Source organism: Poecilia reticulata, linkage group LG19 (assembly GCF_000633615.1).
Source record: "Poecilia reticulata strain Guanapo linkage group LG19, Guppy_female_1.0+MT, whole genome shotgun sequence".
Lineage (NCBI taxonomy): Eukaryota > Metazoa > Chordata > Actinopteri > Cyprinodontiformes > Poeciliidae > Poecilia > Poecilia reticulata.
This window is the reverse complement of record NC_024349.1, coordinates 22,238,002-22,265,030: the sequence shown is the minus strand read 5'-3', so window position 1 is coordinate 22,265,030 and position 27,029 is coordinate 22,238,002. Positions and strand designations below refer to the sequence as shown.

Here is a 27,029-nt window from a genome sequence, read left to right as displayed (position 1 = left end):
AAAGAAAGAAAGAAAGAAAGAAAGAAAGAAAGAAAGAAAGAAAGAAAGAAAGAAAGAAAGAAAGAAAGAAAGAAAGAAAGAAAGAAAGAAAGAAAGAGGAAAAGATTTTGTGCTAGGATGAGGTTGCTTATGGGCTGTTTTGAAATAGGTGAATTTAGCAAAACTTTAATGGAAACACTTTTCACATGATCAACAGCCAGATGTTACTACTGACGGAAACAATGAAGAAGAGACCAGGAAGTGGTAGCAGGATGACGGTTTGTTTTTATTTTTTCGGACAGTCTGCAGCTGACTCCTCCAGAGCTCATATGTCATCACAGACTATAAAAAAATATGTGTCATTCCATCATATTGAATCCAGAACTCTTCTGTAAATTGGTTGACTACAATTTAATATGACCAAAATGGACTGAACAGCTTTGTTCATTTCCTCTGCTGCCTTTATAAAACCTACAACTCTTTATAGGCAGACTCTAGCTATAAAAGAGCTTAAACATAATTTTAAACTGTACTTAGTTAAATATTATTGTTACACATTTCATTTACTAATTTACTTTACACATTTTTATATGTATTTTTGCGTTTTCTTTTTAAATAATTGTATTTCATAAATTTATGATCAACTGATGAAGGATTATTCTTGGATTATATTATTTTTTCTATGCCGTTTGGTTGGAGGCTTTATGTTAGCCCACTGGGCTTCAGCTTCGTCCTGCAACGTTATTATTACTGTTATTTTTTCTTAATATATATGATCTGTATTTCAATTGTGCAAAATAAATTGAACTAAACAACAATTCCAAAATAGTGCAGAAATTTGTATGTAGAAGCCAAGATTGAGCAGAATTGACCTGGTGCTTTCTGTTGTCCACTAACATATAGAAATGTTCTGAATAAAAATATACTGCTTTTTATGGCTTTTGGAGAAAAAGGCCACTTCCTCCTCTGGGCTCTCATGCTGTGGTGAGCTCGTAATCTCAGTCCATCTGGAGGCTCAGCAGGTGAACGGTCAGAAATCTGTCCACACGTTTTTGATCTCAGCAGCTGTACCACTAAATGTATTTGTAATTTTAACTATTTGCTGACTTCATGTCATTTCTTCAGTTTTCTGGATGTAAAACAAGCACAGTCGTGTGTGTGCGAGTGTGTGTGTGTCTTTTTATAACTGAAACAAGAATGTGGCTGAGAAGCATAAAATAATGAATGCTACTACTGTTCTTCAGCACATAAAGGAATAAAGCCAAACCACAAGTCAAACTGAAGTAACAAGTTTCAAAAGTTAAAGAGGAATTTAAGCTATGAAAATTACAGACTGAACTCACAGATGTTTGCATATTTGCAAAATGAGGATCAGTGTCTGAACATGCAAATTTGTGGGTTTATTTATGAGTTTGAAAGAAAAAAAGCAAAAAAAAAAAAAAAAAGGACAGATGAGGTTCAACCAAAAGTTATAAATCTAGTGAACTTTGGCACGTTCAAGCTGCTAACATTTTTAACAAGAATACTGAGCTTCACATGTTTGGTTTTTATTAAGCCAGACTGTTGTTCCCTAAAGAAACACTAATAATGAAAGATGTCATTCATTAACTTTCTTTGGTACATTCACTCCCTAAAACAATCGGCCCTTACAACAAACAAACTGAAAAATTTATATCTAAACAAACAATTTTTATAACATTTATTTTGATAACCTAAATAAATATTTAGGATAGAAGTTTTAGTCTTAATTCTAAATTTGTTGCAGTCCATAAAAAGGCTGCATCACCACCCAGTTTAGTGGTGTCTTCACTCACTGCCTACCAAGATGTCTGCCCTACCATCAGAAAAATCAGCTCATTCTCTTTAGTTCTTCTTGAAGACAGAATTAAATCAAGATAAGCTCTATAAAATAGCAACAACATTTGAGGCTGGTTAAAATAACTTTTCTACATGTCAGGTCAGAGTCACCCTGACCTGCAGCTGTCCAGTTGTTGACATTTTCTGATGTGTAGGTTAATGATTAACAGGCAGAACTGACAAAAGGTTTTCATAAACAACCCTGAAAACGTGAGGATAACGACTGGAAGTATGAAGAATTACAGTTTCGTCAACAAATACAATTGTAACAACTAAAACAAATAAAAGTAAATATTGCAAGGAAATTAAAGCCAATCAGATTTATTTTTGGAAGCGTGCAAAGGTGGAGGTAAATAGAAAATTAGCCAGTTATATTATATATTAGTTGGATTGGTGTCACATTTCTCCATGCGGCCTGCAGTGGGACGCTTTGGAAAGCTGGTTGTTCTGGAAAGAGAAAGGAAAGAGTAAATGGGAATGTTCCTCCACTTATTCAAAAACATGGTGACAATCTGCAAAGATTATAGAGCAAATATACAAAAAAAATGAAGTTCATTCAAATTTTACTAAGTTACATTTCAGTCCAAAGCCAAACGAAGATGTGTCAAAATAAACATTCGTCCTGTTCTCATCACCCAGGATCCTCAGCAGCAGGAGGAACAAATGAATGAAACCGGTGGTTCAAAAAGCATTTTAAAACTGTGAGAAATCCCCAACACTGAGGCTGATTACAGGGGAGCTACAACAGGGTTTGGACTTTTCACACTATAGTGTTAGATCATAAGAAAGGAATAAAATCATTAATGTAGTGTCACCACATGACTGGTTAAAGGACCAGTATAAATATGTATTCCATTTAAACCAGTAACAGCCCAGCAGCAGATATCAGAGTGCTGGGAGTTCTGGGCTCTGGACCAAACAGAGCTGGAGGCCTGGAGTTTTAGGAATTTTAAATCTGGGTTTTATTTATTTCCGTTCACATTTTTCAAGTTATTCATTTTCCTGTTATGTTATATTAGTTATATGATTTCATTTTGAGCTTAAATTCTCTTGAAGCAAGATCTTCTATCAGTCTGTTGTTGAGAGCATCGTCTCTTCTTCCATCATCTGGTGGAGCAGCAGAACCAGAACCAGGGAGCTGAAAAGGCTCAGCAACATGATGAAGAAGCCTGGTTCTGTTCTGGTTCTGATCTGGTTCTGTTCTGGTTCTGTTCTGGTTCTGATCTGGTTCTGTTCTGGTTCTGATCTGGTTCTGTTCTGGTTCTGTTCTGGTTCTGATCTGGTTCTGATCTGGTTCTGTTCTGGTTCTGTTTGTGGGACCTTTGGAGAAGATGATACAAGACAGATTCTTCACAAAATCAAGGAAATTATGGATCCTCTTCAAGAGATTGTGTTACAGTATCTTCAGTCAGAGGCTTCTTCAATGTCACTGTAACACAGACTGCTACAGAAGATCCTTCCTGCCCACAGCCATCAACAATAACTCTTTGAAGAACCTTAAATACTATGAGCTACAACTTCAGGATTAACAAAGTATTTTTGAATATAGTCATAATTATTAATTAGATTTTAGCTCTTTACATCTTTTTATGGGTTTTAGTTGATTTTTCTACTATATCCAGCCTTGGTTTCCATTTTGGACTGCTTGACCTGATTCTTTAAAGACTGCTTGCACCCTTTGAGTCACACATTATTGGCTAATTTAGGTTAAATTGGCCTCTATATTCAACTCAGACTGGTTAGGTTGTGTTTGATGTTGTTCCCAGGTCGAGGTTCTGACTTCACACCACACAGCAACCAGAACTCCTTCTGGTCGTCGTCAGCTTCAGCTCTTACAGGGAGTTTTTGAAATGTTATCCTTTCTAACAAAGCAAAGGTGAGCGACTGAATGACTTTTTGGCAGGTGACACGTCTTAGCTTCCCCTCAGTTTTTTTCATCCACAGCTGCTATACAGTCTACCTGCATATATATGGAACAGGATGTGAAACATCTGAAGTTTGGTGGAATGGTGTAGATTTTCTTTGCTTGACACTTTCAGGAACACACTTTTTCTTACCTGACTGACTAATCTCTACTCATACATGATGGGTTTGGTGCAATGTCGAAAGTCAATAGTGAAGGTAAAGGTGATCAGACTGAAACATATCCATATCAAATATTAAAATGTAAAACAACGTTAACATATTGATGTCAACCAATTAAAACGTTGTTTACTTTAAAGTGTTTTACGGAGGTTAAAAACAACGTCCGTTTTTAAACCTTTAAGGCACAAGTGATGCCTTCTCGCGAGAAGGCAGCGCCCCCATGTGGTAGTTCTGCAACAGTACAATAAAGGGCTAACATTTTTTGGAAAATCTCAATAAATTTATATATTATCGAAATGTAAATATATTTCACCAGTTAAGTTTAAAAGTGAAACAAGAGAGAAAGGAGAAGACCCCACATGCCAATCAATACAACGGGTTTATCAACAACTGACCAATCAGCGGTCGCGATTTCCGAAGGAAACGCCCCTTAATTGGAGGAACTGAACCTCAGACAAAGTTAAGATATCATTATTGCGGTCGTAGAGATTTGGTGAAAAGTTACTGGGGAAAAAAGGTCAAATGTTTCAGGGGAACATGCAATGAAGGCAATCTTTATCCAGAGCATCTGAATAGAGTTTATTCCATTTCCAAAACACAAAGTTTGTAAAAATGTAAAAGATGGATAAATACCTGCTGGCGAATGTTATTTGACTTCAGCTATTCTCTTATTTTGAAAGGCCCCAAAACGTCCCTACCTAGTTAACATAAGGGCAGCAAGCTGTTGTGCATTACCTGATTAACCGCCTCTTCAGAACAGGAACTGTTGATGTATATGTGAGAGCTTTGAATTGGAATAGTCCAATCCTTAACTGCATCAGCAGCGAGAGACTGAGAAGAACTCAGATCTGAGCATCATTAGTGTTTGTCTCAGCTGCTGCTGATGTGTCTGGTGAGTTTTTCTGGGGTCTACCAACACTGCCCTCTTCCAAAAACCCAAATTAAACTCCAGTTAAGTTGCAGTTCGCTCAGGCATAAACAGCAGCTCAGTGACCTAGAACAATAAACATCTATTTAATTAAAATCTTGAATTCCTGTGGTGATGTCTAAATTATTAATTTGTCATTATTTTTCTAGATACTCTGCTGTTATTGATCAGCAGTTCTAACGTTGAAATCGTTTTTTCTTCTACTCATTTCTGTATAACATTTTTCAAGTGGTGCGTTTCCCAATTTGACCGCTAGATGGAGTCAAATGACAACACATTTAAGTGAACGAGTTAACCAGTTAGTTTTTGTGTTATCTTGGATTTGACAACAATAATGACATCATTTAATTAATTAGTAAGATATTTAAAGCGGCAGTTGCTTCGGACACGTTTCTCCTCCTCCTCCTCCTCGGACCCCCACGCCGGCAGCAGCTCATGTAGTCTGGATAATTAGAGACTCGTGACCCGCCCTCTCACTCCCCCCTCCAACCTCCTTTAACTACTCTTGCAAATAAAACGTTCATTCGTGTTGTTCTCGGTGATGGAGCAATGAAGATGCCGAAGCTGGACTTCCTGTAGAGCTTTTCCCTTTTCTACAACCACTTTTCTTTCTAACTTTAATTTTTTTGTCCTACCTGTTCGCTGCCATGCTGCGGGTCATAGTAGAGTCTGCCACCGGTCTCCCCAAAAAGAAACTCGGCAGTCCTGACCCAATCGTTTCTGTGACTTTCAAAGGTACGTCTCATTTCAAGGCAAACGCTCCATGTTCAGACTGATTTGAAAGCCAATGTTTTGTTTTTGTAAAATTTTAAGTGAAATTTAAAAAAATAAATTATAACGATTTATTTAAAACTTGATCATGATTGATGTACAATTTTAGATATTTACAAATTTTATTAATGCTAAATAGAAGATATACATGTGGCTAATTTGACCTAAACAGGATCCTATGTTGTAAAACAAAAACTTAAAAATTGCCAGCTGGGGAGTGGCTGATCCTGGATCCACGGGAACACTCGCATATGCGCACGCACACACACACACACACACACACACACACACACACTCACGATTGTGATGACTAAGAGAGACAACCTGGAAATTATGGGAAAAAATTATCCCGAAGCTACAAAATTACTGTAACCGTAGCAGAAACGTTTAGATGTTTGATCCAAAGTTTTAAATCCTAATAATTCTAGTTGAGCTAAAGTTGATGTCAATCAACAAGTGTTGCAGGATGCTTCCTGGGTTCAGGCACTCCTCCCAAATTCATCATCATCATCTGTCAACGATGACAACCTTCCTGTTTTCATGAAGCGTTTCTCTTCCAGATGAGAAGAAGAAAACCAAATCGATCGACAATGAAGTGAACCCTGTCTGGAATGAGGTAATCAGCATAAACACTCATCATTCCTCCAACTCAGCACATCATTACTGTGACCCCATCAGAGTGACCCCTCACTGTAAAGCAACACCAATCAATAGTTTAATATCATCATTAGATTGTCCCAGTACAGCAGTATTTACTCTTCGTGTTCCTTCAGGTGCTGGAGTTTGATCTAAAAGGCGTTCCGCTGGACTCCGGCTCCCAGCTAGACGTGGTTGTGAAAGATTACGAGACGATTGGGAAAGATAAGTGAGTTAAATACAGCCTGAAAGCTTCTTGGGCTTGCTGTTGGTTTTGCACAACAAAGGGATTTCAGTAATGAGGTAGTCGGCATCAAGTCTTTCCTTTGATGAAACCTTAAAGTTGCCGTTGTACAATCTGAGTTTTTAGGAAACCTTTCTTTCTCTCTGCAGCACTGATTCGTCTTCCAAACGCATTAATGAGATTAATGAATAGTATTCAAGGAAAGTTTGAAAATTTCAGAGAAATTAAGTTATTGGCTGTCTCCACCCGATCACACCCACTTCACCATGCTGAGACTTGCTGGACGGTGTGGGATGACAGAATTTGATTGAGTAACAATGCCTCTCTGTTAGTCTTCAGTCTCAGAGTAGGATTTGTCTACAGAACGCTGAAACTTTCTGCTGCATACAGGAAGAAACTCGACCACTGTGAACTACTACAGCCGTAAACTGGATGTTGCCTTTTAATTAAAGAAACATGTGGGCCCAATCTGTGCCAACCACAAAAGACTGTTTCTATCCTTGTTGACCATCACTAGTTACGGCGACAAAACCTCATCTGATACTGAAAGTACCTCGCAGAGTTAGAGAATTGCTTTTATAAATATAAAATATGTAAAGCTACATCCAAATTTTCTTTCCATGTGCTTTGCTGAGTAAAAGTTTCCCTTGTGTCTGGGCAGTCATTCGGAGGGAGGTGCGTTTCCAGAGCGTGAGCTCAGTTTTCCACTCTGCTGTCCTGCCTGACACACTCCCACAAGATTTAAACAGTGCTGGCAGAGGGGAGCTGTGCTTTCTCTGAAATAGTTTTCCAGCTGCTAATGGGTCATTTCCTGTTATCATGGCAACAGGTTGGTCTTGATAACCAGATTTTTTTCCTTTTTAAAGAGCATTGTGGTGCAGAGTCTTGTGTATGTAATTCTTAGCATGTCTTTGTAGGAAAGATCAGAGCTCCAAGTCCAGAGAGTTTTAAACATGAGAATGGAATTCCTTTAATTACCCCAGTGGGATCTGAGCATTGGCATAAAAATGGACAACCCAGATTGTTTCTGTGGTGGCTTAAAGAACGCAGCAACTGTACTCACATTAGCAGATCAGAAGAATATTATGTTTTAAAGCAGATGGGTTGCCAAAAACGATGCTGTAAAGCTGAAACCAACACCCTTCTTATCCTGTAAGCAGCGGGTTTCCTTTTTCAGATGGCATACACACCCGACGATGGTTAGGATCCACCATGTTTCCTCAGGAATAATTCTGGAAGTGTCTGTAAGATGGGGAAACTGAGTAAATGAAGCTCTGACACGCTGGCCTGAATAGGAAGTAATCAGGAAATTGTCTCTTTCCACATGGCTGGACTGTTTTCTAAAACCCAACCTCTTTGTGACATTAATCCAGTCATTTTTACTGATATTTCTCTAACTTCTCCTCTGTTCAAGGTCAAAGGCCTCATTTTCTCAATCCTTTCTTTTTAAGAGAAGTTATTTTGAACTGGACAGGCTGATTTGAAGATCAGTCTAATTCAGTAGTATAAAGTAGCTGAACTTCAAAGTTTAATCTAAGGGACTGTTGGAGTTCATTTTGTCTCTGTGCACCACCCAGGTTCATTAACCAGCTTCAGGACCCGACCAGAACCCCTCAGTGTAAAGTACCTTGAAAAATAATGAGATAATGCTGAAAAATGGTCAAATGTTACAAGCCATACATGTCGTACAAATGGATATGGAGTTACATTCACCGTCCAGTGCTGGTGCCACACTTGGCTCACCTTAGGGATGTGACCAAGTGAGGCAAAGATTGTAGAGTTTAGCTTTTTTTCTTCTCTGGGATCTGTACCCTCCCTAAAGGGTAGTCTAATCAGTTTCAGTCTGTTTATGTGTGACTAGCAGCAGTCACACATAAGAGGCTAAAAGAGATGGAGGAAAAGACAGAACCCATAACAGGACATAAAATTATTTCAGGGTTGTCCCCTCAGTCTTTTAGCTCTGCCAAGGTTTTTCCTGTTTCTCTGGCCTTGAGGTGATGGAGGCAGCTGAGAGCTGGCTGTGGTCTGTCCTTGTTGAAAGTGTGTCTGACTAAAAAGCTAATAGCAGAAACAGAACAGGGGTGCTGGTCATTGTCAAATGCACAAAAATGCGTTCACTTCCTTCTGGGCAGAACGTTTCTCCTTAGGGTAGGCCACAGAAGTCCAACCTGACTCTTTTATTTAAAAAATCCTGAACACAACTGGCTGCTAGGTTTAAAGAACCATGCAAGTATGAACTTTACATTGAAGATCACTCTGACTGCCAATGTGCAAGTTTAGATCAAGGTGAGCTACTGAAGGGTCAAGAAACTATCACTTGTAAAAACTAGGCAAAGTTCAGATCCTCATATAAAGGATGCTTTCACTGTCACACACAGCACAGTGGGTCTGATTGGATTGTTGGCTGTGTGGTTCCACTGGTGATCAGACATATTTCTGTGCAACAAGTTGGAAACAGAACAGAGAAACGGAAACAAGTGGAGGCTGATGTTTGCAGTAACCACTGAGCTGCATGCAGCAGAACAGAAAGAGGATGCTATGCTTTCTATAGTTCATCGCTGGAAAGAAGCAGCGAACTGGTTTGTGCCTGAAAGCCTGGCACTGAGGAAAACTGGAGCTGAACTTCAGGACAGAGGTCATCTACTGAATGGTTAAAAAAACTGAATTTGTATTGAACTTTTCAAGTCACATCAACCAATCAGAGCCCTTTACGCTAGAGCAATATTCAACCAATTGCACTCATTAACTCAGACATATGCACAGATTATTTGGCAATTTGAGGCTGCCCTTCAAGCTCTAAACTGGATTCAGATCTTCGGTTTTTCGGAATGCAAAACAACCACTCCACACCCACAGGGACATCACTGGGAGAATATTGCAAGTTGCAACTCATCCATCGAAGCTGGTTTTATGCAAACAGAAGTCATGTACTTTTGTCATAATCCCCTACAGTCTTGGCATCTAGATGAAACGAACAGTTCAAAGCACCTCAGGGCAAAGTTACCTCTGGAAGTGACCTTCACAAGTACATATTGTAATGCCTTACAAGTGGAGCCAAGCTGTAAAATTACCGAGCAGCAGCACCTGGATTGGATCCACCTTGAAGATCAAGATCTGGTCAAAAATGAATTCTGTTCAGTTTAGAACTTCATACCCTCTCAATGACCCAGAGCTTTAGCATTGGTTTCTGACCAAACATGCTAACACTGGGGGGAGAGATCCACTCATTTAAGTCCTTACAGTTAAGAGCTGGGGAAAAGATGAATCAAAAAGAACTATGACTTTACATTACTTTCTTCTGTGCTCAATAGAAAACCCAGTATTCTTGTTCTAAATGTGGTGTGACTGTTTGGCGCTCTGGCTTTGCCAAAGAGACTCTACTTCTTGAAAAAATGGGGCTAGTGTAGTAGATATATTAGTGGGCTGTTATGTCCCACATAGGGATGTCACTCCAGCAGCAGACTAATGTTGGAGTGGGGTGTGTGTAGAGGGGTGGGTGGCAGGGTTTGAAGGATGTGTGAAGTTCTGTTCAAAACACTGCATGTGTTCAGGCTGCTGCCGCTGCTGCTTTCCTCACTGAGGAAGTGATCCTTCGTCTTGGACTTGGGAGTCTAATAACTCATTCTAACTATATGATTAGAGGTTTGGAGAGTAAACGGACTTCATACCAGTTCATATCAGTTAATTGGAATCTGTTCTGTTCTCAATTAAAACAAAGCTAAACACACTGAAGGCCTTTTTGTGTCAAGTGTTTTTAAAGCGTTTCTCATCTCTGCTGAGAACAAGAAGCCAAATGACTGTTTTGTTATGACCACAAGGATAAGTGGCACTGCTGTCAATTGAATACGAATAAGTCGGCTTGTTGACAAAGGAAGAACTGTTTACCTTCAGCAATTAAGTGATACAAAGGATTATATCCTGCTCATATTTCTCTCTGACTCACCACAGCTCAACTAGACTCATAGCCTGATTTAGCCACTGGATATTTACAGGGGAAGTTCATAATCCCAGCATGTTCTCTGTAAACTGTCTGTTTAGAAGGAAATTGTTGTAATGTGCCCTCGTCTTAATGCTGGTGTTTGTTAATCATGGGTGGATACAGGTTTAATGTACAACTTGATCTCTTAATAAGTGAACTCTTTTAGCTGAAAGCGGTGCAGCAGGAACTCATTGAACCTAACAAGTTAGAATCCAGAACTGGTGCTCCATTCTGCAGATGATCCGGGTTTGTTCCCTGAAGGGGAAATTGGTGACAGAGCAATGCAAGAGCTTCATCTCCCTGGAGATCCTCCTTTATAAAATCCTCTTGACACAATTCATTTTTAAAAGACCCTCTGGGTATTTTTCTTCCCAGTGTGAGACCCCCACTTCAGAGTTTACAAAGATGAAAACTTTTTTTGTATTTTTTCCTTCTTTTTTGTTTTTCAAATAAAACGGTTGCGCTCACTTTGGAATAATCATGCACAACAACCGTTACTCTTTGCTTCAAAGATTTTAACTTTATTTTTGTCTAAAATTGTGTCCTGTGTCTCAGTGTTGTGACTGTGCCCAGTAAATTCATGCTCCAATTTACTTTTACAATTGAGGCCCTACATCCTTTGCTATATTCTCCACATGACAGATCTGTCTCTCTTTCCAGTCGTCACTATAAACCTTTCTGGTTGGTCTACAGATCTAAGGTCAAGCTAGCATGACTGACCTACTTCCCTCTCCATTGTTATTTGCTTTTAATCAACATTTTTTCCTGAACTTGTTATGTAGTTGTCGTAGTGTTGACAATTGGTAGCAAAACACTTCATCCCCTTTCCTTTTATATACAGTATCATTTGTACATTTAAGATTTAGCGGGTTGCCAGCTAGAATCAGTGGTTGTTGTGTCGGCGAGCAGCTTTTGTCCCTCCATCAGAGGGCGGAATCTTGTACCTGTGATGTCATGTCGCAATATGTCCTGCCCAGTCAAGCAGGTCATTATTTTCTTATCTTCTTATCCTCCTTAGTCTTTTATATAAAATCTAACCTAGAGTGTTTTCTTCAGTAAATTGTCGTTGGTGTGTGTTTCATAGGATGGTACTGTAGGAGCCTGCTGCTCTAACTTCTACAGCTGTGTTTGACTGTGGACTCCAAGCATCCCTGCTATTAGGAGTCCAGCCGAAGTTTAAAGTTACTCAGCCTGACCAAACAAGATACAATATGATTTATATACACACTTTCATGCATATACATATTTATACAAAGGATGTGTGAAGTTCTGTTCAAAACACTGCATGTGTTTTGAACAGAACACATGCATTTATAGATACAGAACTGTATCTATAAATTCGTATAGATACTTGTTAAAGTATCTATATGCATTTATTAATACTAAAACTACAAATTCTGTATTTTGTAGAGACGCTACAAAATGCAGACGCCGTGTGTTCATGTCTTCACTGAACTGCTGGATTTATACTGAAATTAAGTTCTAGACATTTTGTAAGCTCCGCTCATTAACTGGGTGACTTTTAAAATCAATTGACTGCATTGTATTTTAATTGATCATGCTAAAGGTGGCTAAATTTAAATGCACCCTGCATGAAAGATTTTAAACATTAAAAGTGTAGTATGTAACTTTTTATAAAAAAATTATTTTTTAACTCACCATGTTGTAACAGTTTGAGACAGATAATCTGTAAAAAGATGGATCTCCTCCACCCTGAAGAAATGCACCAAAAACAACCAATCAGAGCCAGGCTTAGCGCTGTCAATCAACGTCATGTTCTCTACTAAATGTGCTAATGGCAGAGAAACAACTCACTGTAAGAGAAAAACTGTTGTCTGCCATCATAAGTGGCTATGCTAACTAGCATTAGCATTCACAACAGGCTCTGCCTATAGGGAAAAGCTGTAGCGGTAGCAGAGAAGAGACCGGGGTGACAAGCACTAAGACCCGCCCCTGGGCTCTGATTGGTTGCTTCTAGTTGGTACCAGGAGAAGACAGAGGAGTTCAGTTTTTTCAGATTATCTCTCATACCAAGTTGTCACAACATAGTTTCAACAAATATGTAAAAAAAAAACATAGTTTTTTTTTTTTTTTTAAAGTTGCATACTGCAGCTGTAAAAGATTGATGAAGAGCTTTCTCAATTTTAAGTATTATTTAGAGCATTACTGATGATCATCTTGGTAAGCAGCAGGGCGGCAGCACATGATCCAACAAAACACGAGAATCCATGATTGACTGGAGCCACTCCACCAGTCCTGCTGTTCACACAGCTCGGTGTACGATGAGATCCCAACGCTGCAGCCTCACCTCCACGTACAGCAGGTGGTGAAGTCACTAACTCTGGTAGTTCTCAGCTGTTTGGACACTAGCAGTGTGCAGAATCTTGAGCAGACGGATTGAAGAGTGAAATGATATTCCTCGTGGTGAGTTTTGTTTATCTGTGAAGGGCAGGGCTTGTTAGCTCTGGGTGGTTTCCCTCTCTGGGCTCTTTCTGTGAATGTGACCTCAGCTGAGCACACATCAGCGCATCCACCGTCCCTGTCACCGAAGACATCCTGACCGACTGCAACCAAGCCGGTCAGCAGAATGGACATTACGGAATAAAATTGGCAAAACGGGCATGCTGACTTTTACCTTACAATTTGGAAACAATTCTGTTTGCTGTTTTTGATTTGTAGATTCCTTGGGTCCACTAAGGTTTCTCTGCGAGACCTTGCCTCTGGAAAATTGAGATCTCTGCCGTGCAAAAATGTTCCTCTGGTCAATGACAACGGGAAGGGGATCGGAGTGAGTGTTATATTGTAAAAGTAACGTTAAACATGATAAACAAGTCGAATGAAACGGAGCTGAGCAGGTTCCCGTTTCCCTTCAGGCTACGATAGACCTGGTGGTTGCCTATGACCCTCCAGCCAACGCCGTGCCGAACCCCAACATCCCCCAAGATGGAAATGCTGCAGTGGACGCCGGTCTGTTTGTTTCATAGTGAAGTATTGCTGCACAAAACTTTGGCCGACAGGATTTAGTTTGCTGAATCTCAGGTCATTTCTGTCTTTGGTGCCTAGCAGGAGGGGGTGGGGATGAGGAGGGGAATGAGACTGTTCCAGATGGGGCCCAGAGTGGCCCAGCTGGAGCCCCTTCGTCCACCGGCCAGGCTGGGGCTCTTCGCCAGAGGCTGAACCGGGCGCAGAGTCGCCACCGACTCGCCAATAAACCCCAGGACTTCCAGGTCAGTTCAGTAGTTTTTATTTATGGGCATTTTGGTAATAATTTTTCATGACTTCAGAATTGAAATGCATATGCTTCTTCAAATCATCCAGTTGTGTTGCAGTAGAATAATTCCTTACTGAAAAATGTACAAGAATCAAACATTTTAACTTCAATTCATAAAGAAGGTTATTTCTGTTAAGAAATAACTTTTTAACAAGGTCATTGGTGGATCATTTTTGTGTCATTTATTTATCTGCATGTTGTGGATGATGATCCTGCTGAACGGTCAGATGAAGAGCAGGTTGTGTTCCAGCCCTGCGGGTTTATCTGGTATTTCAAACGACTCATGAGGACATGACTCTGACTTTGGGAAAGGAAAAGGCCCACAGCATCACAGATCCTCCACTGTACTTAACAGTGGATGTGAGACTTGCTTCACCCAAAAACACCACCTTGAATATCTGTTGCCAAATAGTTTTAAGCATATCACACTAAAGCATATTGTCGGTGCGTCCAGCGGTAACTACGGCTATTGTTTTTTTTTTTTGTGTCATTCTGCCAACAAAAGTCTTCATTATGGTTCATTGGCCTCAACTATTCAGTTTTATTCAGACTTCATAATTCATTTTATTTGTTGTTTCTGTTATTTTCTTTTTTTATTCTGGATATTTAAAATGTGTTTCACTTCCAGTGTTAAATGTTTGTTAGATTTAAACTTTATTGATCTTTGAGAATGTGTTCTTGCATTATTATGCCATTTACATCATATTACTTGAAAATGGTCTTGGAACTACAATATTATTGTTTATCGCAATAACTTCTGTGACGATTTATCATCCAGGGAAATGAGCTGTCCTGACAGGGCTCCTCTCTGTGTGGTGGAAGGATAAATGTGGGTTGTTGTCCAGCTCAGCGGTCAGGAGCCGAGAGAAATTAGGCTTCTGTCATGGTGTGTTTATGCTCCATGGAAACAAAGTCATGAATAACTAATTAGTTGCTCTGATAAACTAGAAAAACATAAAATAAAGATTAGCATCTGTGATTGCGTTGAAACCTTTTTCAACTCGATCGCCTTCAATTTAACGTTGACTTGTTTTCTCTTTTTGTGAGACGATCCTCCTGCATTTACAGAAGAATTCAATTCAAAGGTGTTTTTTTTCTTTTTTCTTTTTCTTTACACATTTTCGGCTGGTGTGTGTCAACACATCTATCATCTGCAGATTAATGTAATCCTAAAATTCTTCAAGTAAAGCACATTTTTAAAATCCTGAAGATATTTTCTGGACTCCTGATGACCCAGATCGGGTCAACAGATCACTGATTTAATCAAACATTATTCTGATTAAATCAGTAATCACTGAAAACCACTTCTGCAGATTATTCAGTTTGAAAAACATCTGAATTCTTTCTCCCAGAATCTCGTTCACCCTATATGGGAAAAACATCTGAGGAATTCTGCTACAGAAAGGAAGCTCTTTTTTTTATTTTTTCCGGCCATGACTAAACACGTTCTGTTCAAACGAGATGAAAATGTTTTGTGATTTAAGTTATCTTGAATAGACCAGTGATTGTGTGAACTTACATGGTGACATGACTATGTTGTGTTACCTACTTTCCCTCTAATCACGTTGTTTCTTTACATGCAGTCCACTCATGAACTGATCCACTCTGTCCTCCAGATTCGTGTTCGGGTCGTGGAAGCCCGTCAGCTGTCCGGAAACAACATCAAGCCTGTGGTGAAGGTCCATGTGTGTGGACAGACCCACCGGACGAGAATCAAGAAGGGAAACAACCCGTTCTTTGACGAGGTTTCGTCTTTTTTCCGATCTAACTTAGACGACACAAGCTTAAGTGTTCCTGCTCGTTGTTCTGCTCTGGCTCTCGTGGATCCTCATGTGATTGGTTGTTGGCTTTTTGCAGATCTTCTTCTACAACGTTCACATGCTGCCGTCGGATTTGTTTGAACAGAACATCAGCTTCAGGGTTGGTGCAGCTCATGGAAATGTTGTGGTTTTCTGTCCTTCCGTGTGGATGCTCCTGCATAAAATCTGATTGTTGTTTTATTTATAGGTGTATAATTCATATTCGCTGAGGGCAGACAGCCTTATGGGTGAATTTATGGTAAGTATTAAGTGGCGACCACTCATACTTATTAATTTTTATAAGTGTTTGTGACTCAACCAGGCCTCTCCTTGTTTTTTTCACACAGCTGGACGTTGGTTATGTTTATGATGAACCAGGTATGTTCACACAGACCATTAATAAGTGTTTTTCAAGTCCATGTTGTTCTTTTTTGTCACTTCTGGAGGGAATTTAAGAGGATTTTTTGAAACACCTTTTGGTAACACTTTATTTTATGGGGTTTGCAGAACACTGACATGACTCTGTCATAAACATGACATAACACCTGTTAGGAACATAAAGGAGTCTTTATGAATGTTGTCATGAAGTGTCGTTCGGTAAATAATGACACTTTAATGCAAAGTTGGCACTTTTAATGGACTTTTAATGCAACTTTTAGAGCATCTTTGCATTAAAAGTGTCATTATTTACCGAATGACATTTCATGACAACAGTCATAAAGACTACTTCATGTTCAGGACAGGTGTTATGTCACGTTTATGACGGCGTCATGTCAGCCTTATGCACACCCTGTCAAATAAAGTGTTACCCAACTTTCTATTTATAAGACAATATGTAGCTTTTGGTGCTTTTCTTAATCTAGTTGTTTCTTATGAAAATGCTGAAGCAGTTCTCAGAGAGAGAGAAACTAATTGTTGCCTGGTGAAAGTCGGGGCAGCGCAGTCCAAAGCCCTCATGATCACATGTTATTTTTGGCATTTTGTGGAAACATTTGTCATTTTTCAGACATTTAGCTGTAACAGCTGTAGAAATTCCAAGTTTTCTGTTGAAGTTCCAATAGAACCTCGGGTATTAAGTCTGAGCCTCTTCAGTCTGAATCTGAGAGTGATTTTGAAATTATTTTCTGCAAAACTCAAAGTACAAATGTGAAAAACTCAAAGAAAGCACACCGGACCTTGGTTCAAAAAAATCCTTCAGACATGATCTCCGAACTCTTCACAATAATAAACATGGGTGAGTTCACTATACACGGCACAGAAAAAAGATGACGATGAAAAATCCTTATCAGAGGAGAATAACTGACTGATTTTAACATCATACATGGGAAACAGTCAAGGAATGCAGAATATCATCTCTGAACAAAACACATCATTGAAACAAATGGCCTGTACCAGCAGACGCTGACACTAGGGGCCGCTCCTGACAGAGAGGTTCAGGAAACGGACAGCAGCTCACACAGACTGACCAAAACTGGATAATGATTGATTGGAAAAACGCTGCCTTTAGCTTCTGACGCAACTTCACCCTAAGCATAAAAGCATGGATCCATCCTGCCTTGTATCAACAGTTCAGCCTGGTGTTGTGGAAGATGTTTGTTTGTTTTTTTTTTGGCACATTTTGGGTCCTTTAAGCAACATTTAAACATGTTTGTGCTGCTGATGTCCATCCCATCGTCCAGCAGGATAACATGCCTTGTCACAAATCTCAAATGAGTCCACTGGCTTCCTGAACTTGACAATGAATTTACTGTCCCCCAACGGCCTCAGTGGTCACCAGATTTCAATCCAACACAGCACATTTGTACTGGAATGGAAGCGTTTCATCATAAAACTCCAGCTACTGTGAAATCGTGTCAGTACGGACTGAAAACCGCCAAGGAACGCTTGAATCTTTCTCTACTTGCTGCCAAGTGAAAGAGGCTGGGGAGTCTGTGATTCTCGTGTCCTGATCATACTTGTGGTCATTCTGCAGCCCATTGTGTAATGAGGAAGTGGCTCCTGTTGAATGACCCAGATGACTCCAGCTCCGGCGCTAAGGGCTACCTCAAAGTCAGCCTGTTTGTTGTGGGAACAGGAGACGAGCCTCCGGTATGTATTCACTGATTCTACACCTGCCTCAATTTCACTACCAACCACAGAATCTGCTCCCATTTTCCATTTATTTTATTATTTTTGGATTCTTTTCTGACTGTAGGTGGAGAAGAGGGAATCAAATGACGACCAGGATGACATAGAGAGCAACCTGCTGCTGCCAGCAGGGGTCACCCTGCGGTGGGCCACGTTGTCCTTAAAGGTGTTCAGGGCTGAGGACGTCCCCCAGAGTAAGATGAGACAAAATCAATCAGATCACAAATCTCTGTCTGATAAAACAAAGCGTGTTTTTTCTTGTTTTAAGTGGACGATGCATTTATCCAGACGTTGAAAGGGATCTTTGGAGGAGAGGAAAACAAGAAGAACCTGGTGGATCCTTTCCTAGAGGCGCACTTTGCTGGCAAAAAGGTTTCAACTCAATCCAGTCTTGTTGGCCAGTCAGGGATGAACAATGGCTAAAAATCCAGATCCTGATAGAAGTATTTCTTATCAGTCGATATTAATAATTGATTAGATTTTAGTTTCAAATATTTGAAGTACAACCAAACTTTTCCTGTTTTATCCAGTTTTCCCTCCAAATTGTTTTTAATTTTTTAAATTTTTGAGTAGTTATGAGGAACAGTGGCAAAACCTGAAACTGCTACTGCACAAGTCACTCAACATGTTGTTGTTAGGTAACCAAAGAGTGAGTTACTTGATGTCACTCAGCTAGCTTAGCTAGCCGTGAAAGGTTGAGCTGCTAAAACCTTTCCTTTGCCTACATCTCCCAGAATGCTGTGTGGTTCTAGCTCAGATTTCAGTGAAAATTTTTATATTGAATATTATATTAGATGTATTATCTATTGATATTAGTCACTTGTCTATCGCGATATATTATTATTTATTTATTGTCCAGTCCTAGTCAAAGTCCTTTAATAAAAAAGCATAAATGTTAACTGCTGAGACAAAAAACTAATAACGGTGTTTTTCTGTTTCCAGTTGTGCACTCAGATAATTGAGAAGAACGCAAACCCAGAGTGGAACCAAGTTTTGAACCTTCAAGTCAAAGTAAGAAGTTCTGATTCTGTTAAAGACGATCAAGTTTAGAAAAGTTTAGTGGAAATGATTTTTTGTCTTCGCTGCAGTTCCCGTCCATGTGTGAGCGCATCAAGCTGACCGTGTTCGACTGGTGAGTTCTTCTGTTTCAGAGCATTCAGGCTGCAGCAGTGTATTATTTTAATGGAGTGAATTCCAGCTGGGAAAACGTGCCTCCATGTTTCTGCAATGTGGTCAGTGACATTCTCTATGTGTGTGCTTGTGTGTGTCTGTGTATATGGATGGCCCAGCAACAACCACTTGAGAATAATGCAGGGCAGTGACTCAGACTGCGGTGGCCCTTCCCTTTCCCCTCAATAACATGTTCTGTTGGCTGAGCTAATTTTCATCACAGTATCTGAAAAAAAGTGTTCACATAGCTCAGGTTCAGGAAGGCCAGAGGGAAATAAGCTCAAGAGGAAAAGGTTGGAGAAATGGCATGCCTCTTTAGGCGTTGATAACGTATTTAAATCTCGGTGTAATTTGATACCATGCAGAAAACTTCCAGACTCAAAGCAACAAAAAAAAAGATTTTAATTTTGCCTTCTTAGTAATGAAACCATAAAAACTCACTTAGTGTGTACTTTAAAAAAAATGCAGGGATGAATGAAATGTCTTTACTTGATGTTTGGCTGCAGGGATCGGCTGACAGGAAATGATGCGGTTGGCACCACATACCTGAACCTGACCAAGATAGCCTCCTCTGGTGGAGAGATAGAAGGTACGGGACTTCTGTTTTAGTTCAATGTCTGAAAAGTCCAAAAACTGGAGGAGAAGTTTTCTAATCCAAGTAGCAGAACTTTTAAATTACTCTTCTTTTTTTCTTTTGGAATAGAGGAACATGCAGATAATGGGAAAATGCCATCGTTTGAAGGTTCACCTGCGCTTTTTGTTCTGTGTTGCATGCGATGTTATGCATTGAGCATTGGCTTGTGATTAGCCCTGGGCCGGTATGAAGCTTTCATCTGATTCAGACTCAGAGGAGATTTATTTTGTTAAATTTACAACATTGCTAAAAAAGGAGGCAAAAAACCCCACTATTTAACAAATCAATAGTTTACCAAAAAGGAATAGACTGAAGCCTAGGCTTATACTTGCCTACCCTTTTGCACATAGAATACAACAAAACCTGTTTTTATTTATTTAAGACAATATATTTTATTTTCAGTTATGAATAAGTCATTTAATAGACTACAGCAAAAATACTTAAGCATTTTTTTAATGGTTTAAATGCCTATTGTACAGGATAATACAGTGCTGAATGCAAAATTGGTAAAATGAGGTCGGCCAGAGTTCATGACAAACCTGGACAGTTCAGTTCTTCTTCCTTTTTTTTTTTTTAACAAAGTTTGACTGAAATAGAATTTGAGCCAGGCTTAGAAAAAAACCCCGATTAAGAATAAAGTCTTAATAATGAGAGAAGTTGTATAAGAATAAAGTTTGGTAACACTTTATTTGAAGGGGTGTGAATAAGACTGACACGACACTGTCATAAACATGACATAACACCTGTCATGAACATGAATAAGCCTTCATGAATATTTATGACTGTTGTCATAAAGCGTCATTTGATAAATTATGACACTTTTAATACAAAGTTGGACTATATTCAAAATGTCTTTGTTATGACAGCTTGACATTAACCAAGAAATCATTACTGTTTAAACTTTACCTTTAATAACATAAAGATACCTAATTTCTAAAGTGCAATCAGTAATACTTTTATAACAAGTTTATATCAGTAATGATTTCTTGGTTAATATCAAGCTGTCATAACAAAGACATTTTGGATAATGTCAACTTTGTATTAAAAGTGTCATAATTTACCGAATGACACTTTATGACAACAGTGATAAATATTCATGAAGGCTTATTCATGTTCATGACAGGTGTTATGTCATGTTTATGACAGTGTCATGACTGTCTTATTCACCCCCCTTCAAATAAAGAGTTACCTAAAGTTTAAATGGCACAAAAATAATCTCATATTGAAATAGTAGTATTAGTCAAATTAATTGGTAATTTTATAACTCCAACGCAAAAAATCTTAAATCTAAATGACGAATGTTGAGCATCTAGTGAAGTTATGGTTATCAGTTTTACAAATGGGACATAATCTTTTAACTCATGAGGACCAAATTGTCACAGACAGGCTTTTGAAACATTTGTGCAAACGACTGAGTCTAATTCGAAGAAAGAACCTCGGACTGAATGAGCTGCTCTGGTCAGATCCTAAAACCTCTTTTGAAAATTAATCCTCATTAAAATGACTTTCTTCTGGTGTTTTTGTCTTATATTCTTGTAATATTTTAACTATTCTCATAATTAAGAAAAATGTTTGGCCCTAACATATATAGAAATGCTAAACAATGGTGACTATTTTTAAAACAAAAAACAAAAATTAAGGGCTCATGAAATATTGAATGAAGGTTGTGTATAATAGCATAAACTATCCATAATTACCAGACCAGTGGGGAACGTAAAATGTCAGACTTCACTGTTTAAAGCTGTTTGACGGAAAAACTTTAGCTGTTGGTGAAACCTAAACGTTTTGAAACCTCAGTACATTTCGATACTGGCTAACCAGCCCATGTCTAATTGTTGTCAAGTCCTGTTTGTGCATAGTGTTAGTACCACTGTTCTCTGCTCTGTTTTGACCTGATAAGTTTTACGTGTTGACCTCACACCTCCCTGTCACTTCAGTTTGTTGCTGCCTGCTTTCCCAGCATGACCTACTAACAAGAAGAACTTTGCTCATGTAAGTTTGTCCAGAGATGAACTCTGCTGCCGTCTCCCCAGCTGACTCAGGAGAGTCTCAGGTGGGTTTCCTGCCCGTGTTTGGCCCCTGCTACATCAACCTGTACGGCAGTCCCAGAGAGTTCACGGGCCTCCCAGACCCCTACGAGGCTCTGAACCTTGGCGAGGTACCGGCACCATTTTGCTTTTAGCCTTTCCTTTCTTTGGTACGATAATCTTGAGATCCTAATCATTTGAATTCACTACAGGGAGAAGGAGTGGCGTACAGGGGCAGGGTGCTGGTGGAGCTCTCCACGAAGCTGGAGGGGAAAGCAGACAAAGCAGTTGACAGTATCCACAGTGACGACATCCTTGTGGTTCAGGTACTGCAGCTGTTCAGCTCAGAGGGACAGTATGATGCAACATTGACTTTTGTGAGCTTTACATCATGTAATAATGTTATTCCCTCATTAAAAACGGATCTGGAGTGTTGTCTTCATGCATGTTTGAGAAATTTTTTTATATCCATTGCAACCATTGAGCTGTGCAAAATGCCTGGGTGGATCTAGCCCTGCCCAGCTCCCGAGCTTCCACCTTACAGATGAGCCCTTCCTCACTCAGCTCCTTCAGACTAGCCAGCATCAATTAGCAAACACCTGCTGGAACTGAAAGTCAGCTGAGCTCATTATAGGAGCTGTTTCTCTGCAAAACTGGTGAAAACGTTATTAAAGTGATAGAGGAGCCATGTTGTGATGACTTCCTGAAGACGGAGCTTCAGAAAGAGCAGGAGTTTTCAAAGAGACGTCAAATTTCTTTAAAGTGATATTTGACAACTTTTGGCAACTAACGATTTTATGACTGCTGAAGGTAACATTTATTTGATAGTGTTGTATTACTTTTGTAATATGTGCCTGGAAAATGCATATTGTCCCTTTAAATTGCAAGTTCGTTGCCTGAAATGAGTTTATGGAGGAAATTATACTTGCCAATTAGAGCTTTCATAGTACAGTTATGTTTTTAGCCGTTTCTTTCTCTTTTATGATAACCTTGTAGCAATATTTTGGAGTTCCTAATGGTTATTCTGGTGGAAAAATCAGACATTATTCCAATATCTTGTTTTGTGAAGGAAAACTGATTTTAGATAATTATGTCTAAAATCTATGTCTAAAAAGCTATGACAAACCGAAATATTTATGTTCTAGGTATTATGTTTTGAGTGCCATACAAAAATAATGTATTGTTACTAATCAGTTGGGATCAAAGGTGATGTCACACTGTGTGAAAAATGGGTGTCTTTAACAGAGATAAGAGGATTAAGGACAGAATGTAAACTGTAAACACATTCCTTACAGAACTCTTTAACTCTGATGGAGGTTAAAAACTTAAAAGCAATAAAACATGAACTTTACAACCATGACCCCTCCCCTGGGTCCCAACATGATGAACAACAGGGACCTAAAGCCAGAGATTACCAGATCACAGCTGCAGCCATGTGGCCCCTCAGGAGGCCCCTCATGCTCATGTCTTCAGCTGGATAGAGCTGCACATGAGCAGAGCGGCACATTGCTTTGCTCTCTTGGATCAGGCTAAATCCTGGTCTTTAATCAGAACACGGGCTTTAGAACAGGGGTCTTCAGATCCAGGCCTGCAGGGCCAGGGTCCCTCAGCTTGTCTCTGGTCCAACGCAGCTGAATCAAACGACTGGGGAAGTTGACTGCATACTGGTGAATCAGTTCTGGTAGTGATCGGATTATTTGACTCAGGTATGTTGGACCAGGGACACATCTAAACCCTGCACCACCCCGGCCCTCGAGGACTGGATCTTGGAGAGCCCTGCTTTATATAAACACCATGAGATAGCTGGAAAAATGCCCTGAATTATGTTAAAACTGACATTCTTCTTGGGCAGGAAAGTTTAGTTTAAAATGGCTCCTAACATATTTTGTGCTTCTTAGTTTTTAATCACCTTCTGACAACTGCTGAAACATGAGACGTATTTCCACAATAATAACTTCCACAATGAAGAGGGTTGTTAGCATATCTAGCATAGCATATTAGCACTTAGTTTTAATGCATTTGAATGAAAAAAATATTAGATTTGTGTTTCAAGCTGAAAACCATCCCATTCCAATCACCATTAAAACTTATTCATCATTTTCACAACATAGCTAGCATTTCATCATATGAAAGTTAACATGCTGTTTTTTCTTCCCCATTTTTTAGAAGTACCAGCGAAGAAGAAAATACTGTCTGTGCGCAGTCTTCCACAGCGCCTCCATGATTCAGGAACCTGGTGAACCCATCCAGTTTGAGGTCAGCATTGGTAACTACGGCAACAAACTGGACACCACCTGTAAACCCCTGGCCTCCACCACCCAGTATAGCTGTGCTGTATTTGATGGTACGTGATTAAGCTCTCTGTTTTACAGTCGCTGGTGTAACTTGACAGTCTAAAGCTCTTTAAATTAAACGTTTCAAGGCTTCACTTGACCTCAAGTGTGGTTCTGTTTCCCAGGTAACCATTACTACTACCTGCCCTGGGCAAACACTAAGCCGGTGGTTGTTCTCACGTCCTTCTGGGAGGACATCGGTCACCGCCTCGATTCTGTCAACATCATCCTTTACATCACACGCCGTCTGGTAACATCGGTGTTTTCTTTGCTAACTAAAGGCCTGATGCAATGTGTTTTATTTTATTGGTATTTATTGATGTGTTAATGCTGCTGTATGTAATTTTAATAAATGTATTTTACATATTTGTTATGTAACTGTCACTCACTATGTTGTAGTCAAGATCAGACAGATGTAAAAAATCCAACTAGAAACGATAATCAGTGCCAGGGGGCGGGGCTTAGTCCTGTCGATCATGTCCCCCTTCCCTTGCTTTCTGCTATCACTACATTCTCCCTGTCAGCAGAGCCTGTCCTGAATGCTAATCCAATGTTGACTGATGCATGGTTTTCCTGTAACTGTAAGTTCTTTCTCCACCATCAGCACATTTAGCAGAAGGAACACAAAGTTGATTGACGGCTCTAAGGCCGTCCTCTTGGCTCTGATTGGTTGTTTCTGACCTGGAGGTGGTACATTTCTTCAGACGGCTATAGAAGCACAGGGCGGTGGTGAAATAATCTTTTTCACAGATTATCTGTCCCATACGTCACAACATGGTGACAGTTTTAACAAATATGTAAGAATAACACTTTTTTTTATAAAAGTTGCATACTGCAGCTTTAAAGTTGATCTGAGAATATGTGAGAGGGAGCTGCTTGTTCTGTGTTTCATGTTTTAGCAATCCAACCTGGATGCATTTAAAACCACCATATTGGCTAAAGTTCCTGACAGCCAGCTGACAGAGGTGTGGATGAAGTTACTCAATCAGTTGATTGAAGACTTGGACAGGTAAACAGAGGAAGTTTCTATTTCCTGCCTTTCTAACAGGAGATGCATCCTACAGCATTTTGTAGATTTCTTATCTTGACTTTTTGTAAAAGATTTAAACAAAAATCACTTTTGTCCAAAAATGACTTGGGCCATTATTTTACAAAGGTGACTACATTTCCATTTTGTATTGGGAGAGGGAATCACATTTTATGTGAGAGTCTCTTGGTGATAATTGAGAGTAAACTAAATCATCTTTGTGTTGCTGAATGTCTGCCAACATTTGCAAATCCGGCATGTTCTCTGAAATGTTGAAAGTGCAAAAGGATGAAACTGTAAGCAGTTCTTCTGTTCAGCCTTCCTGTTATCCACCTAGCCTTGCTCTCTTCCAGATTGAAGAAACCAGATGTGTGTGTTGCAGGGCTCAAAAATACATTAAATTCTTTTCAAACCCGATTTGATTCCTGATTTTAATCATTTATTTCCCCCCACCCTTTCACTTTCTTTACTTTTTTTATCTTTTTTATTTTTATTTTATTTTTTACAAATGATAGAAATGATTTTCAAAAAACTTTGATTTTTATTTCAATCATCTCTTCCTTGAGTTGACCTGAAATCAAATTCTAAATAACTAGAAACAACAAGATGAGTCTTGCGTGTGCTGACATCACTCCTAACTAACCCAAGGAGTGAATTGCTGGGGAAAAAGTCTAGGTTTTTGACTGAATAAATTATTAACTATGAAAATGATTGACTCTGAAAATGTTTTAAATCAAAAATTGACTTGAGATATCAGATATATTGCCGAACCTTATTTATTTCACTCTTAAACGGGGCCTAAACACCTTTTACAAAATGCTAGAAATGGTTAGCATCAAGTGTTTGTTGGTGCATCTCTGCTTTAATGAAAGGGAAGTCCGGTTAAAGGATCAGAATAACCACAAATCAACAAGACCAGAAAATGTATTGACATGGAAGTGTGTGTGGATAATGATTGACTGACTGTGTGTGTTCTCGTGGAGCTTCCCCACCCCTGACCTGGAGGGCCGCTCCAACCTGACATCTCTGGACATCCAGATCAAGAAACTACGAGACAGTGCTCTGACGTCCATCAAGGTGGCAGCGAGACGCATGAGGGAGGAGGCCAGGGAAATCCCAGACACGGTGCCGGACATAGAGAGCTGGGCGGACAAGCTCAACCAGCTGGCCGACGAGGTACGCACACACACGCACCCACACGCACCCACACACACAGACGCACACAGACGCACACAGAAAGCCCGGAGGTTTGAGGCTGGGTTCCGGCTGGCGTTCAGGGATCGTCCTAATATGTCCAAAGTTTTCCCTGCCAACGTTCTCCTCGTCTGCAGCCCCAGAACAGCATGCCTGACGTGATCATCTGGATGCTGCGCGGCGAGAAGCGTGTGGCCTACAGCCGCATCCCGGCTCATCAGATCCTCTACTCCACCTACAGCCAGCAGGCCTGTGGGCAGCACTGTGGCCAGACTCGGACCATCTTCCTGAAGGTACACAGTGTGAGGGAGTGAAAGAAACACTGGACCAGATTCTGCTGTTAGATTTCCTGAACTGCTACTTTCTTCATCACCTTGTTGAAGCTTTGTGGTGTTCATGCCCTCAGTACCCCATGGACAAGACCAAAGGCCTGAAGGTTCCGGTCCAGGTCAGGGTCAACATGTGGCTCGGCCTCTCTGCACACGAGAAAAGGTTCAACGCCTTCTCAGAGGGAACCTTCAGTGTGTTTGCTGAACTGGTATGAGACTTCAACAACTGAGCTTTTATGGACAATTTATTTATTTATTTTTTTCAAATTAAGATTTTAATATAAAGTTTCCTCCAACTTGGAGGTTGTTTATCAACAACACTTGAACTGAGAAGCATATTATTGTATTGAGCCCTCTTTACTATGATGCTACTAAATATGCAGCCAACTTCCTTCAGTTTGTTTCACTTCCTAATCAGAATACGATCCTCTTCTTTGTAATGTGGGCAAACGTTTAAAGCAGAGTTGGTATATAAAACGGCATTCTAAGCTGTGGAGTCACTACGCTCTGTTCAGTCGTCCAAACATAATCACATAAATATCAACAAAATAAATACAAGAACATGGTGATGAGAGAGAAAATGGATAAAAGTTTAAGGATATTCATGCCTGTCCATGCCATGCGACAGACTGGCGACCT

The 27,029-nt window shown here is 39.7% G+C and overlaps 1 protein-coding gene across 1 annotated transcript in view; it reads left to right on the top strand.

Annotated features, from left to right (window-relative positions):
- The first annotated feature begins 5,270 nt into the window (after positions 1-5,270).
- Positions 5,271-27,029, top strand: part of LOC103482105 (myoferlin-like) — a 29,539-nt gene continuing 7,780 nt past the window's right edge. The window contains exons 1-25 of the mRNA XM_017310714.1: positions 5,271-5,584; positions 6,181-6,236; positions 6,394-6,485; positions 13,159-13,267; positions 13,353-13,446; positions 13,543-13,706; positions 15,367-15,495; positions 15,608-15,670; positions 15,758-15,808; positions 15,897-15,927; positions 17,522-17,637; positions 17,744-17,870; positions 17,945-18,048; positions 18,619-18,687; positions 18,765-18,808; positions 19,353-19,435; positions 19,550-19,588; positions 21,514-21,638; positions 21,720-21,833; positions 23,674-23,851; positions 23,966-24,090; positions 24,740-24,849; positions 25,851-26,043; positions 26,199-26,354; positions 26,468-26,599. Coding sequence (XP_017166203.1) covers positions 5,497-5,584; positions 6,181-6,236; positions 6,394-6,485; positions 13,159-13,267; positions 13,353-13,446; positions 13,543-13,706; positions 15,367-15,495; positions 15,608-15,670; positions 15,758-15,808; positions 15,897-15,927; positions 17,522-17,637; positions 17,744-17,870; positions 17,945-18,048; positions 18,619-18,687; positions 18,765-18,808; positions 19,353-19,435; positions 19,550-19,588; positions 21,514-21,638; positions 21,720-21,833; positions 23,674-23,851; positions 23,966-24,090; positions 24,740-24,849; positions 25,851-26,043; positions 26,199-26,354; positions 26,468-26,599 — 2,592 coding nt within the window. The 5' untranslated portion in view covers positions 5,271-5,496. The remainder of the gene's footprint in view (positions 5,585-6,180; positions 6,237-6,393; positions 6,486-13,158; positions 13,268-13,352; positions 13,447-13,542; positions 13,707-15,366; positions 15,496-15,607; positions 15,671-15,757; positions 15,809-15,896; positions 15,928-17,521; positions 17,638-17,743; positions 17,871-17,944; positions 18,049-18,618; positions 18,688-18,764; positions 18,809-19,352; positions 19,436-19,549; positions 19,589-21,513; positions 21,639-21,719; positions 21,834-23,673; positions 23,852-23,965; positions 24,091-24,739; positions 24,850-25,850; positions 26,044-26,198; positions 26,355-26,467; positions 26,600-27,029) is intronic.